This window comes from Pelophylax lessonae (assembly GCF_965119305.1).
Source record: "Pelophylax lessonae genome assembly, chromosome: 1".
NCBI classification, from domain to species: domain Eukaryota; kingdom Metazoa; phylum Chordata; class Amphibia; order Anura; family Ranidae; genus Pelophylax; species Pelophylax lessonae.
The window spans coordinates 155271477-155284956 of NC_138768.1; the positions used below are offsets into that span (position 1 = coordinate 155271477).

A 13480-nucleotide genomic window follows, 5' to 3' on the forward strand; every position below is an offset into this window, starting at 1 on the left:
ATATAATGAATGTCAATGCAAGTCGCTCCGATGTCGCCCCGAAGTAGTACAGGAACTATTTTCTAAGTTGGAGCGACTTGAGTCGCTCCTATTAGAACGGTTCCCATAGCACTGCATAGACCGCGACTTGTCAGGCTGATCAGTCGCCTGACAAGTCGCGGTAGTGTGAATGGGCACTAATTATTGTAAACAAAAAAAAAAACAAAACAAATGCAAAAACTGTTCAGGCAGCGAAAGGGTTAAAGGCTAACTGCACTTTTTGCATCATGTTACAACTCCATACGGTCAGGGGGCTAAAAGAGCAGTCTGCAGGAGCCTTTTCATAGCAGTTGTGAAGCTTTGCAGGCTGATTTATTATTTTCCTGCAAATATACAGGATGTCCAATTCTTATTTTTTTTTTTTTTTTCTAAGGTGGACTTCCCTCTTAGCCTACGTTCACATCTAGGCGTTGCTATTTTATAGGCGTTTTTTGCAGGTGTTTGGAGGAAGGCATTGACATCTAACAAAAACACTTGTAATCTGCCCAAAAAGAAGCTTGTGTACTTTTTGGAGCATCAGGCGTTTTGCTCAAGGCGTCGGAGCGCTCAGATGTGAACAGGGGCCATAGAAATTAATAGGATTTGTCTTGTTGGGCGTTTTTTGAGCTGATCCTTAGAGCTGAAAAACGCCCCAAAACGCCTACATGTGAACGTAGCCTAAAGCTGAACTCCAGAAAAATTAAAAAAAAAAAAAAACTTAAATCAATGCTGCACTATATTCATTAATACATCCTTACCACTTGCCATCTGGAAGATTTAAACCCCTTCATGACCAGGACATTTGTTGCTAATGCGTTACTTTAACTGGTAATTGCGCGGTCATACAACACTGTATCCAAATGGAATTGATATAATTTTTTTTCCCGCACAAAAAGATTTCATTTGGTGGGATCACCAATGGGTTTTTTATTTTTTTGCGGTATAAACAAATTTTTTTTCTTCTTTTCTACTATAATTACAATATATTCAATAGAAAAAAAAAAATGTAAAAAAAATCTAATTTCTTCATAAATTTATGCAAGTATGCATTGTTACATATTTTTGGTAAAAAAAAAAATCCCAATAAGTGAATATTGATTGGTTTACGCGAAAGTTATAGCTTCTAAAAACTATAGTATATATACTGGAATTTTTATTTTTTTTAAACTTTTTATACTAGTAATGGCGGCGATCAGCGACTTATAGTGAGACTGTGAAACTATGTCAGCCAGTCTGACACTGTCACTTTGGGGGAACCAGTGACACTAATACAGTGATCAGTGATAAAAAATATGCACTGTCACTGTACCAATGACACTGGCTGGGAAAGGGTTAACATCTAGGGTGATCAAAGGGTTAAATGTGTGCCTAACAGTGCTTGGTGTGTTTACTGTGCATCACTTTACTAAGGGATGTGGAGGTTTTTATTCCCTGCTTTGCAGTGAAACAATAACCAACAAATCCCGCTGACAGGACAGAGATGTGCATTGTTTACATCGACAGAGCTCTGTCGTGTCTTCCTCCTCACTAATCACAGCACAGCTGGTGCACCGGTGCAATGCACACCCCCCCCCTACCCAGAAATACTGGATCACATACTAGGTAAGTGGTTAAAGGGGAGCTCCACCCAAAAGAGGAAGTCCTGCTTTAAGCACTCCTTTTCAGGGGGGGGAGCGGGTACCTAGTTTTGACAGGTACCTTCTCCCACTTCCACTCGAACCACCTAGGCGAACCGAGCAGAAGTTCTCCTCTCCCCCTCCTTCCCTGCAATATTCTGGGACATGTCACAGGTCCCAGAAGTTTGCCTGAACATTTAAGAGGCGCAGCGCTAATTGAGAATGCGCAGTGCGCACCCAGCTGTGAAGACGCAAGCTGTCACAGTCAGGTGCCCACAGTTGTAATGCTGGCGACAGGGAGAAGAGAGGGAGAGAATTGTTAACCACTTAAGCCCCGGAAGATTTTACCCCCTTCCTGACCAGGGCCTATTTTGCGATTCAGCACTGCGTGACTTTAACGTACAATTGCACGGTCGTGCGACGCTGTACCTAAACGAATTTGACGTCCTTTTTTTTCCCACAAACAGAGCTTTCTTTTGGTGGTATTTGATCACCTGTGCGATTTTTTTTTATCATGCGCTATAAACAAAAAAAGAGCGTCAATTTCGCAAAAATAACAATATTTTTCACATTTTTTTATATGAAATTCCCCAAAAAAAATGTAAATATCAAAATTTTTTTAACATTTTCGGCCAGTTTGTTTTATGCTACATATGTTTGGTAAAAAAAAAAAAAAAAAAAAAAAAAAAAAAAATCGCAAAAAGCGTATTTTGATTGGTTTGCGCAAAAGTTATCGCGTTTACTAACTAAGGGAAAGATTTTTGTCATTTTTGTTGTTTTTTTTAACGCGTAATGATCTGCAATTTTTTTTGCGGTACTGCGCCTTTGCGGCGGACAGATCGGACCCTTGACTGACATTTTTGACACTTTTGGGGTTACCAGTGACATTTCTACAGTAATCAGTGCTATGCATATGCACTGTTACTGTAAAATTACACTGGCAGTGAAGGGGTTAACTTTTTTGAGAGGGAGGGGTTATGTGTGTCCCTAGGGGCGTGATTCTAACTGTGATTGGCTGTGGCTTGAGGTGTAGGAACAGTGATCAACGGTCCTACATAGTAGAACCGTATGATCATTGTTTCTACACAGGGGAGAATGACAGACGGCTTGTTTACATCAGCGCGCGGGGGGGGGGGGGGGGTCCGTGACCGCGCCTCTGGGGACGCGCGCTGGCTCCCTAGACCCTCACAGGCTAGCGACGTCAGGTCCCCTTCTCTAAAAAGGCAGAACTATGCTGTGTAAATCCCAGGGCAGGATAGACAAATATACAAATCCTTTTGGCAAAGTGAAAACAGCTTTCATATACTTATTTCTGTGTATTAGCTGTCTGACTGGAATTCTGCTTTAAATTGTATAGCAGTAAATTAACTGAAGAAGCCATTTATTCACTGTAAAAAGAAAAAAACAAAAACAACATTTGCTTAAATAAATCAGAAGGTAAAACCAAACTTACCAACTTCATTAAAGTCATCAAAAGTAATTTTCCCTGTTGCTTCACCGTCGTAATCCTTGAGGATTTTTAGAACATCTGCTTTCTTCACATCAAACCCCAAAGCTCGCATTGCCACCTGCCAATATTAGAAGTCCTTAAAACCATCTGTTGATTAAGACTTTAAACATGTTTGTCTAGAAGTAAAATCAACCAGATAAACACCGCTACATTCAGAATGTAATTTTATAAAATGTTCTAGATGAACTATGCATTTAAATCTACAAAAGTTAATCTAAAGAAAAAAAGAAAGATTTTATGAATTTGAGTTAAAGCGGAGTTCCACCCTCTTTTTCTTCTTTCCGGATTCCTGTGGGGAAAAGAATTGGAAATTTTTTTTTTGGGGGGGGGGGGGGGGTCACTTACCTTTTTTTAGGGGCATCTCTGTCCGACTTCCTCCTTCTACGGCCGTGGCCCCAGAAGTCACTTCCAGTTTCGCATTGCGTCCAGGGAGATGCGAGTCATCAATCCCAGGATGCAATGGGAATGGCCGGCCGCCACTCCAATTGCCGATCGCAATCTACAGCGCATGCATGACATTGCGATCGGCATTCTGGGAGCCAGAAACCAGGAAGAGGGACACAGCGGGGGACACAGCGGCTTCAGACGCCCACACCGGAGATGGCGCTCTGCAATCAATTTTAAAGGTAAGATTTTATCTAAACTCAATTACTGTCCTGTACTGCAATGTGGGGTTAGTGTTAGTGTAATTGGCGTTAGCTTAGGATTAGGGGGGGATTTTTATCTAAAAAATGTTTTAGTGGCCGGAACTCCACTTAACAGCGGTCATATGTACCTCTAGATCCTTATAATGGTCTGCAAATCTATTCTATTTTTGGTCAGCTTCAAGATTGGCTTGACAATTCACCTTCAACTGGAGCGCTCTACACAGTTTTCTATAGATGTCCACAATTGTAAAAGAAACCCATCAAGTTAAGAGTCCTTAGAGAGTCACGAGCCAGAATAAACCTACACATATCAGTGTTCCAATTAGTGGTGCACCGAAATTTCGGCAACCAAAATTTTTGGCCGAAAATGGGCTTATTCCATGTCGGCCGAAAATGGGTTAAAGATGCCAATATTAAAGATGGCCGCTGCGGGCGCAGTGCAGGTTTCAAAAGGCCCGCCTCTGGCCGGCGGCCCGCCTCCCGGTGATGTCACTACTACTACGATGTGCATGAATGAACTAACACACCGGGCGGGCGAGCGGCCGCTAATAGCTGTAACTAAGTGAGCGCTTCACTTCCCTATCAGGCGGGTATCTCCTCTGACAGGGAAGTGAAGCGCTCACATAGTTATAGCTATTAGCGTCCGCTCGCCCGCCCGCCGTGTTAGTTCATTCATGCACATTGTAGCAGTAGTGACATCACAGGGAGGCGGGTCTTTTGAAAGGAAGGACACAGGAGGAGCTGAGAGTAAGGAAATTGCATCCGTAGGATGGGGAGGGACGCTGAGGCAGGGGGGGGGGGGGGACGCTGAAGCAGGGGCGCTGAAGCAGGGGGGGGGGGGGAGCTGAGGCGAGCTTACCAATGGTATTAGTATTATGCAGCATGAGGAGGTTAATGTATTGCCACTGCTGGTCACTGATGCATTAGTGACCGACCAGTGGCAGTTAATTAACCCCTTTGTGCTGCATTAGTGCAACCAGTATCAGTGCAACCAGTGTTAATTAATGCAGCACAAAAGGGGTTAATTAACTGCCACTGGTCGGTCACTAATGCATCAGTGACCAGCAGTGGCAATACATTAACCCCCTCATGCTGCATAATACAAATACCATTGGTAATTAAATTAACCACTTGCCAACCCGTCACAGTACATATACTGCGACAGGGTGGCAGCTACAGGTGTACGTCGCTGCCCGTTTCTGGTGTATGCTCCTGTTCTATCTATTTTAAAATCATTTGGGGGAAAACATTTTCATTTTCGGTTTTCGGCCAAGGGCATCCTGCATTTTCGGGTTCGGCCCAGAATTTTCATTTCGGTGCATCCCTAGTTCCAACAGCTGAGACGCCCATTCAAAAAGTCAGTGACCAAGGGGTGAGGAAGGAGAAGATTCTGGAACCACCCATACAGCCATCCACACACAACTCCTATGAGCCATGGCTTTGCAGGCAGCTTTATGTGCTGTAAATGGGCAGTAAAAACCTTCCCTGTCACTGACCGGTAATACAGGAGCAATGTATCTCCATACGTGCAGTGCTAAAAAAAATAAAACACAGCAGCACATCTAATCAGCGTGGGCAAAAAGAGCTGGAGGAGGGAGGCAAAGAAAAGTGCCAGACTACTACTCCTCTACTGGTCATGGCTTTGGAAACTTGGCTGTGTGGGAGCTGCAAAGGTGGTGTGACAGGGGAGCCGAGAAGTCCCCTGTAATTACTGCAGGTTCGAGCTGTAAAATAAATTAAATCCTGCCGAAAAGAGGTTGATGATGCTTTCTGCATTTTGAATTGCTAGGCAACTACAGGAATTGTATACATTTTTTCAGGCCTTGCCCAGTTCTCGTATAGCGCATCCTGTACTACAGGGTGACAAAATACCCCTACACTCTCGTTGCAGATGTCAGACAGAAAGGAAATGGAATGAGGGGACAGAATAGCACACTGTAGGCACAGGGCCAGGATGAGAATGCAAAACATTTCCTCATAGGAATGTTAACACTTCTTTTCTACTATATCCAAAAGAAAGAGGGTTTTGGTTTTACAAACACACACACGCACACACGCACACACACACACACACACACACTATCTCACAAAAGTAAGTACACCCCTCACATTTTTGTAAATATTTTATTATATCTTTTCATGTAACAACACTGAATAAATGACACTTTGCTACAATGTAAAGTAGTGAGTGTACAGCTTGTATAACAGTGTAATTTTCTGTCCCCTCAAAATAACTCACCACACAGCCATTAATGTCTAAACTGCAGGAATTGGGCCTCTTATACAGCTACATGGCAGAAAAAAATGCAAATGTTTAACCAAACCTTCTTCAACAACATGTGGTTCCTTCCCTGCGTTCATCACCCAATTAGCCAGCAATTTTCATGCACAACAATGCCCCCTGTCAGACAGCAAAACGGGTAAAGCAGGTCCTTGAACCTAAAACATTAAAATAATGAAATGGCCAGTCCAGAGTCCTGATCTAAACCCAATAGGAAACCTCTGGAAAATCCTCGGCGATAAAGTTATGGCCAAGAAACCCATTACAGTCACCCAACTAGGGAAGAGAAGGAAAGAAAAGGGGAACATAATCACTCCAGAGCAGTGTGAGAGACTAGTGACGCCCTGTGGCGGCAGATGTGCTGAAGTTATTCAAAGCAAAGGCACCCTCACTTCCTACTAATTGTTTATTGCTGTAACCTTCAGAAATTTTAGTTGTAATCTTTCTCCGTGCTACAGTCATTGCTGTTCTCTAATTTTGATCATTGTGTTTTCTACAAAAAAACATTTTTTTTTGGTGGAAGTGCTTTGATTATTTATAAAACACTGTTCTATTAGCATGGTATAGCCACAACAAAAATTCCATCAAATGCTGAGAAATGAAGAAGATTACATCAAATCTGAAAACAAGTGTTCATAAATTGTTCTTTAATTTCCATCTCCAGTGTATGTGTGTGTGTATATTATATATATATATATATTATATTATATATATATATATATATATATATATATATATATATATATATATAAATTATGTTGTGGACCACCCCAATTGAATAGGACTTTGGGAATGGGATTACCACAGGGGTTTGGCTTGAACATTAAAATGTACCTATTGTTTTAATACCTTACCTTTAATTCATGATAATCTATTGCTTTGTCTTTGTCTGTATCAAACAGGTCAAATGCATCTTTAATCTCTTGCTTCTGTTCTTCTGTTAGTTCTCTTTTTTTCTTCTTTTTCATTTTGTCAACTGCCAAATCCGTTCTACAAAAAAAAAAAAAAAAATCTAAAATTTTAAATAGGGTTCACATCTATCAAGCACAATTTTATTTTTATATCCAAGAAATGTTTTTTTTTTTTTTTTGAGAAAATTAGTAGAAAGTCTGCAGTTCCAGAAGAAGTAGGTAATACAATGAAGCATGCGGGGAGTGAGCATAAACATACCTATTCTCATCCGATCCCATCCGCTGGACGGATGGAAAATAGGGTTTCCATCCGTCCAGATTTGACGGATCGCATCGGATGTCAGCGGACATGTCTCCGCTGACATCCGATGCCCCATAGTGATGCATGGGGGGACCGTTCAGATCCGCCAAAAAAATGGACAGGCAGATCTGAATGGTCCACCTGTGTGAAAGAGCCCTTAATGTTAAGTAGCACAGCGGCTCAATGGGAGAGAGCGGTGGGGTGGGGGGGGGGGACTGTGAACATTGCTAGTAAAAAAAAATAACAATCGAGCAGTAATTTATCAGAGTGAAGGCAGTGTGCAAATTAAATATTCTGGATCTTCAATATGAATAACTTGTCTCTCCACTGTCTCAATAAGAACCTTGAAACTTGCACATTCACAAAGCTATTTAAATTTTGTTTAGCTGTTCAATTTTATTTCTTTTAATTACTTTATCTCCATTCTCAGCTATGTTTTAGTACCACTTATTGAAATCTGGTGACATCTAATGGTCAAACTCAGTCATTACACACACATATACATAGATAGATAGAGATATATATATATATATATATCTATCTATCTATCTATCAATATTTCCAGGCATTGGGCCTGATATGGGTCTGCCATTGTTACCGGTAACTCTTCCAACACATTTAAGTTGAAAACCCAAGTGTGAGAACTGAGACAATGACCATTCCGGCATCTTTGGTTTGTTTTGTTTATTTTGTAATGGGAATGGGAGAAGGGAATGAGTGGGATACTCCTCTGGCTCAACCAGGTTCAACTGGGACACTGTACAGAAAAATGCCGTTAGCGCTGTCTTGGCGCCAGCTGAATGCCGGCCAATGCTCCCTGGCGTTTGAAGATACTGTTCTGCTGAACTTTGCTGAAACTTCGACTTTAATCCTCAGATTAACTCAGAAGACCCAGGACTGTATGACATTTGACTCCTGATGCTCCGTTTAGCTCAAAAGTCCGGTGAACACCTCCCTCTGGCCCTTCACTGACTGAGGTAACTGTGCTGTTGCAACTCTTACCGTAACACTGCACACTGTACACTTAACTCTTCAGGGCCCAACCGCTGGCGCCCCCTTTACACTTCAGGGTTCTCTCACTAGGCACCCCCTCTAATACTTCAGGGTCCTCTCACTAGGCACCCCCTTGACACTAGCTGGCTCCTGGATCCCTGAGACCTTCACCGGAGTGGTCCCCTCTATACTTCAGGCAGACCCTCAGGGTCAATTCACAGTACTCACAAACTTGGCATGCTTTCCTGGAACTGAACCCCTCTATCTCCACTGGTCCTCAGCACACCGGATCCTCTCTGCAGCTCAGCTCAGCTCTCTCTCTGGACTCTCAGGAAGCCCCCCGAGACATCCGATCTTTCTGATAGGAGGAGAGACAGCCGTACCCTCCCTCCTGGGACTCGGCTTCCTGCCAAAAATGCTGCGTCATGCGTTCCCCTCAAGCTTATACCCACTCCCAGAATCCCCTGTGGCAGAATCTGCCTTCTGGGGTAGATACAAGCCTGAATGAACCACTTATTTTGTTTCCTCCACTGCCCAATGAGAATCCTCTCATGGAGCCAGTGAGGAGACTCCCCTCTCATCAGCCACAACTGGGAGACATGACAGCCCAGCTGAAAATCATGGCCCTGCTGTTAGGCAGCCAAGGCCCCACTAAGCTTTTACCTAGCACCTACCTTGTTTACTGGCATGGTATTGGTATTTATCTTTATATCAGCTATTGGGAACATTTTAGTACTTGCTCCATGGTTCCTGCAGTGTCCACTTCAGAAGTCGCCATCCTTGCTCACATCTTTCCTTCTGCTGCCTACCAAGCCAGAGGGTGTTTTCAGCAGCTGCTTGTGTAACAAGGCATTCCATTGGAGAGGATAGAACTGTTGATATTCCCTAATCAAGCCCCTTTTATCATTTTTAGTTATTAAGATGAGTTTTTATCTGCGCAACTCAGTGTGCTCCGTCATGCGTTTCTTTTCTACATGTTTATACAGCCTTTGGATATATAAGGAGCTTGTATGGGTATGCAGATTGGCCTAGCTACCAGTGAAGCATGGTAAATTTGAAGATTTGGTTCTTCTCAGATAAGCAGATTACAGCAAAGGGGATTGAGGTGGATGGGGGGGCTTACAGAAACGCTTGGCTGAAAAACTGAAGCATAAAGCAATTCTCCCTTCATGTGGAGGTTTCGTTTTCAATTATGACCAGAGTGTATACTCAAAAATAGTACAATTTAGGTATTATTCTCAGAATTTGAGTTTTCAGCATTTCCTAACCTTAAGGGGTCCATTATATGCTGTCATTTCATCAGCATGGCTCAGAAAAGCATATTTTGTTTATTGCAATAATAATTATTTCATACACCCCAATATGTGTTGGGCTCGGTGTTCGCTCTTTCTGATGATGCCTTAACTAGAACTCTGTTTCCAGGAGACTTCCAGGACAGCACAAAAGAGGAGATGAAGACCCCACCCTATAGCGGGAAGCACAAAAGTATGGACTTTATAAAAGGTGGTTCCCAGCTTAGTTCACCACTATTGTCTTTTTTTAAAAAGGTAGAGAAGTTTGACCATATCACCGCCCAAAAGATATGCTCAACAGTGGTCCCAGCTTGCTCTGCTCAAGAAGTAGATAACAATCTGGTGGTGTTACCTGTGCAGTGGGGGTGTCCTTAGTGGTGCTAGACACTTTGTGGTGGGTTCCCCTTTTACTTTATGTAGTGTCAGGAGCATGTTTACCCACCTGACCCCCTCTCGGAGGCAGCAGGTCCCTCTGTGTCCCAGCCATCCATTGATGCACTGACGGTGGTTCTGGAGTCCTTTGTTTCCCAGCTGGAGGTGGCCTTTGGACAGGGGGCTAGCAAAAAGCATCCCCCGCCCTCTCTTGCCTCATCAGATCCTGAAACTGACTCTGCTGCTGCGGATGTGGCCAAACCTGCGGGGTTTGTAGCCACGCTCCCGGATGTATCAGATAATGAGGATGATTTCTCCACTCCTGTAGCTGCGCACAAGAAGGCGCTGGTTGACGCACTGATTACGGGAGACTTTAAAATTGGAGGATGCAGCTGAGACTGCGGCGGAAGTGCCTTTTTACCTTTGACACCCACAAGCCGTTTCGCACAGCAAAAGTGTTTTCTTATCCCTCCTATTTTGGCAAGTTTTGTCTATAAAGATTGGGAGTGTCCAAAACACCCCTTTGTGGTTCCTAAACTCTTTGCTGTGAGGTACCCCTTTGAAGAATCTCTTTTTAAGAAGTAGAATGTCCCACCACTGGTGGACCCCCCTGTCTCCAGGTTGAACAAGGCAACCATAATTCCGGTAGAGGACTCTCAGGCTTTTAAAGATCAGGCTGACAGGAAGGCGGAGTCTGTGGCCTGCAATATGTTCACTATTGCTGGTTTGGCGCTGAGGCCAGTCCTTGCCATTGCCCTGGTGTCGCAAACACTAACTGAGTGGGCTAAACTTTTGCGCTGAGACCTGGAGGGTGAGCAGATTCACCCTGTTCTGCCGAGTTGGTGGACCAGTTGGTCCAGGGGCTGAGGTTTGTCTGCGATGCCTCTTTGGATACAGCTCCCCTGATTTCTAAGCTATCTGTTTCAGAAGTGGTGCTTAGGCATGTATTGTGGCTTAAGTGTTGTTCTGCAGACCAGACTTTCTAAAAAAGCTCTGACTGATTTACCCTTTCAAGGCAATGGTCTGTTTGGGGCTTCCCTGGAAAGGAGGAATCTGACCCTTAACCCTCCTCTTATGTTAGAATTCCGTTACTATCCATGATGTTAGGGTCAGTTTTGACCCATGTTTTAAATCAGCCATAAAATACCCTCTGAATAATTATTTATCATCAAATTTGTTTCTTACCTCTTGGTTACCTTGTTAGGCTTCTTTATCCTTGAAAAGATTGGTTTTAATATTTTTGGAGTGACCCCTAGACCTTTCTTTTGATAGCATACCTCTCATTGTCAAATTTAAAAAATGGTAAAATAAAGTCAGCAACTCTGAAATGAATTTGTCCTAGGTTTCTTCACTTTATTTAGAGAAGCAGACAAGCAGGAAAAGAGATAGGCCCCTCCCCAACTACAGCTCACAGGGTTGAGAGGGGATTGGCGGTCACTGTTACTAAGCAGAGAGAGTGTTTATGATTTCAGTTTTGGAACTTATTAGTGTCCTAAAATCCTATATTATAACTGGGTCAGAATTGACCCTAACACCATGAACGTCTTAATTTTCACCACAGTATTTTATAATTTAGTGAAAAGGATTATTTTTCTATTACATTGTTTAAATAGAGGTTCCTGACAAAGTAAAAAAATCTTGATGCAATAAACAAATTTATGTGATACTTATAGACATTCAAAACCTAAAAAACGGGTCAGTTTTGACCCTAACACAAGAGGAGGGTTAAACGAATAAGCCTGCACAACCGTCTATCTCATCCACCTGGAAATAGTCACAGCAGACGCAGGCAGCCCTTTCTTTGGTCCATCCGTGAGGACAAGGACCAAATCTGACTTTCTAAAAGACTCAGTAGTCGCCAAGTACACCCTGATTGCCTGAACCACATCCAAAGTAGGCAATGCAAATTCCTTAGGATGTTTAGGCCTAGGACACAAGGAGGGTAACACAATGTCCTTGTTTAAATGGAAACTGTAAACCACCTTCAGAAAGGACGGATCCGAACGAATTACCACTTTATCTCTAGGGAGAACGACAGGACAACGTCGCCAGTTCCGACACCCTGCCAGGGAATGGGTGACTAATGGCCTTTGGAAAAAAAAAAATAATAAAATGTCAAGGCCAAAATTTGACCCTTGATAGCACTCAAGGCCAGCTTTTGATCAACCCCCCGTTGAAGGAAAGGAAATATCCGAGCCACCGAGTAAGAGTGAGGGGGGAACCCCAAGAGACTCACCATGCAATATACGACTTCCAAGTGTGATAATAGATGTTTCTAGAAGTCATTTTTCTCGCTTTAAGCACAGTGGGAATCACAGAAGCAGACAATCCCTTGTCCTTAAGCACCTGGCTTTCAACAGCCAAGCCGTCAAAGCCAGGGACCGTAAAGCAGGATGGGAGATTGGTCCTTGAGACAGCAGATCCTCCCTAAGAGGAAGTCTCAAAGGAACGTCTGCAACTAGCCTGACCAGGTGGGCGTACCAAGCCCGGCAAGGCTAGTCCGGAGCCACAAGGATGACCGGGATCCCTTCCGCCTCAATCCTGCAAAGAAGTTTTGGCAGCAACTTGAGCTGAGGAAAAGCATACATCAGCCGATACTGACCCCACAGAGCCACCAGCGCGTCTGTGGCGTCTGCCAGAGGGTCCTGACTTTCCTGTTGCTCCGAGATGCCAAAAGATCTTGTCCCAACAAAGGCACAGCTGCTGGAACACCTCCGAATGGAGAGACCACTGCCCTGGTTCCAAGGTCTGCCAACTGAGGTAATCCGCCTGCCAATTTTCTGCCCACCGAAGGATGTCTGCCACCTCCAAGGCCGCAAGGACACTTCTGGTGCCCTCTTGGTGATTGACATAAGCCACAACCATGGCATTGTCCGATTGAATGCGCATTGGACAGCCCTGAAGGTGCTCCGTCCAGTGAATTAGGCAAAGCCTGATTGCTCTACCGATTGATCGGTAACCTGGATTCCTCTAAAGACCAGACCCCTTGAGCAGAAAGCTTGCCTAGAACACCTCCCCACCCGGACAGACTGGCATCTGTGGTGATCACTGTCCAATATATGGGGAGGAAGGATTTTCCATGTTTGAGCGTCGGGGACTGAAGCCACCATAACAGGGACCCCCTGGATCTTATTGTCCAGAGAACTTGGATCTTTGTTCCATTTGAGAACAGTTTCCTTCTGGAGTATTCTCGTGTGAAATTGGGCGTAAGGTACCGCCACGAAGGACGACACCAAAACTCTCATACAAGTCTGAAGGGACGACCATTTGCTAGACAGCAATAGCTGAATTGCAGACTGGAGTTTTTGAAGTTTGTCCAGAGGAAGAAACACCCTGGCTGAGGACAAGTCCAAAGTCAGGCCCAGATAGTCCAGCCTCATGGAAGGAACGACGGACGACTTCTTGAGATTCACATCCACCCGAACTCCTCCAGAGTTCTCATGGTGATCTCTAAGCTTGTCACCAGTGTCTTCGGAGACTCCGCACTGAGAAGCGGATCGCCTTGGTCACCCAGGACCAATATCCCCCGCTGGCGTAAC

At 43.9% G+C, this 13480-nt stretch overlaps 1 protein-coding gene across 1 annotated transcript in view; it reads right to left on the reverse strand.

Moving 5' to 3' along the window:
- Positions 1–7058, reverse strand: part of CETN3 (centrin 3) — a 28754-nt gene extending 21696 nt beyond the window's left edge. The window contains exons 1-2 of the mRNA XM_082269858.1: positions 6927–7058; positions 3088–3202 (exon numbers count right to left, since the gene is read on the reverse strand). Coding sequence (XP_082125984.1) covers positions 3088–3202; positions 6927–7040 — 229 coding nt within the window. The 5' untranslated portion in view covers positions 7041–7058. The remainder of the gene's footprint in view (positions 1–3087; positions 3203–6926) is intronic.
- Between the last annotated feature and the right edge of the window lie 6422 nt (positions 7059–13480).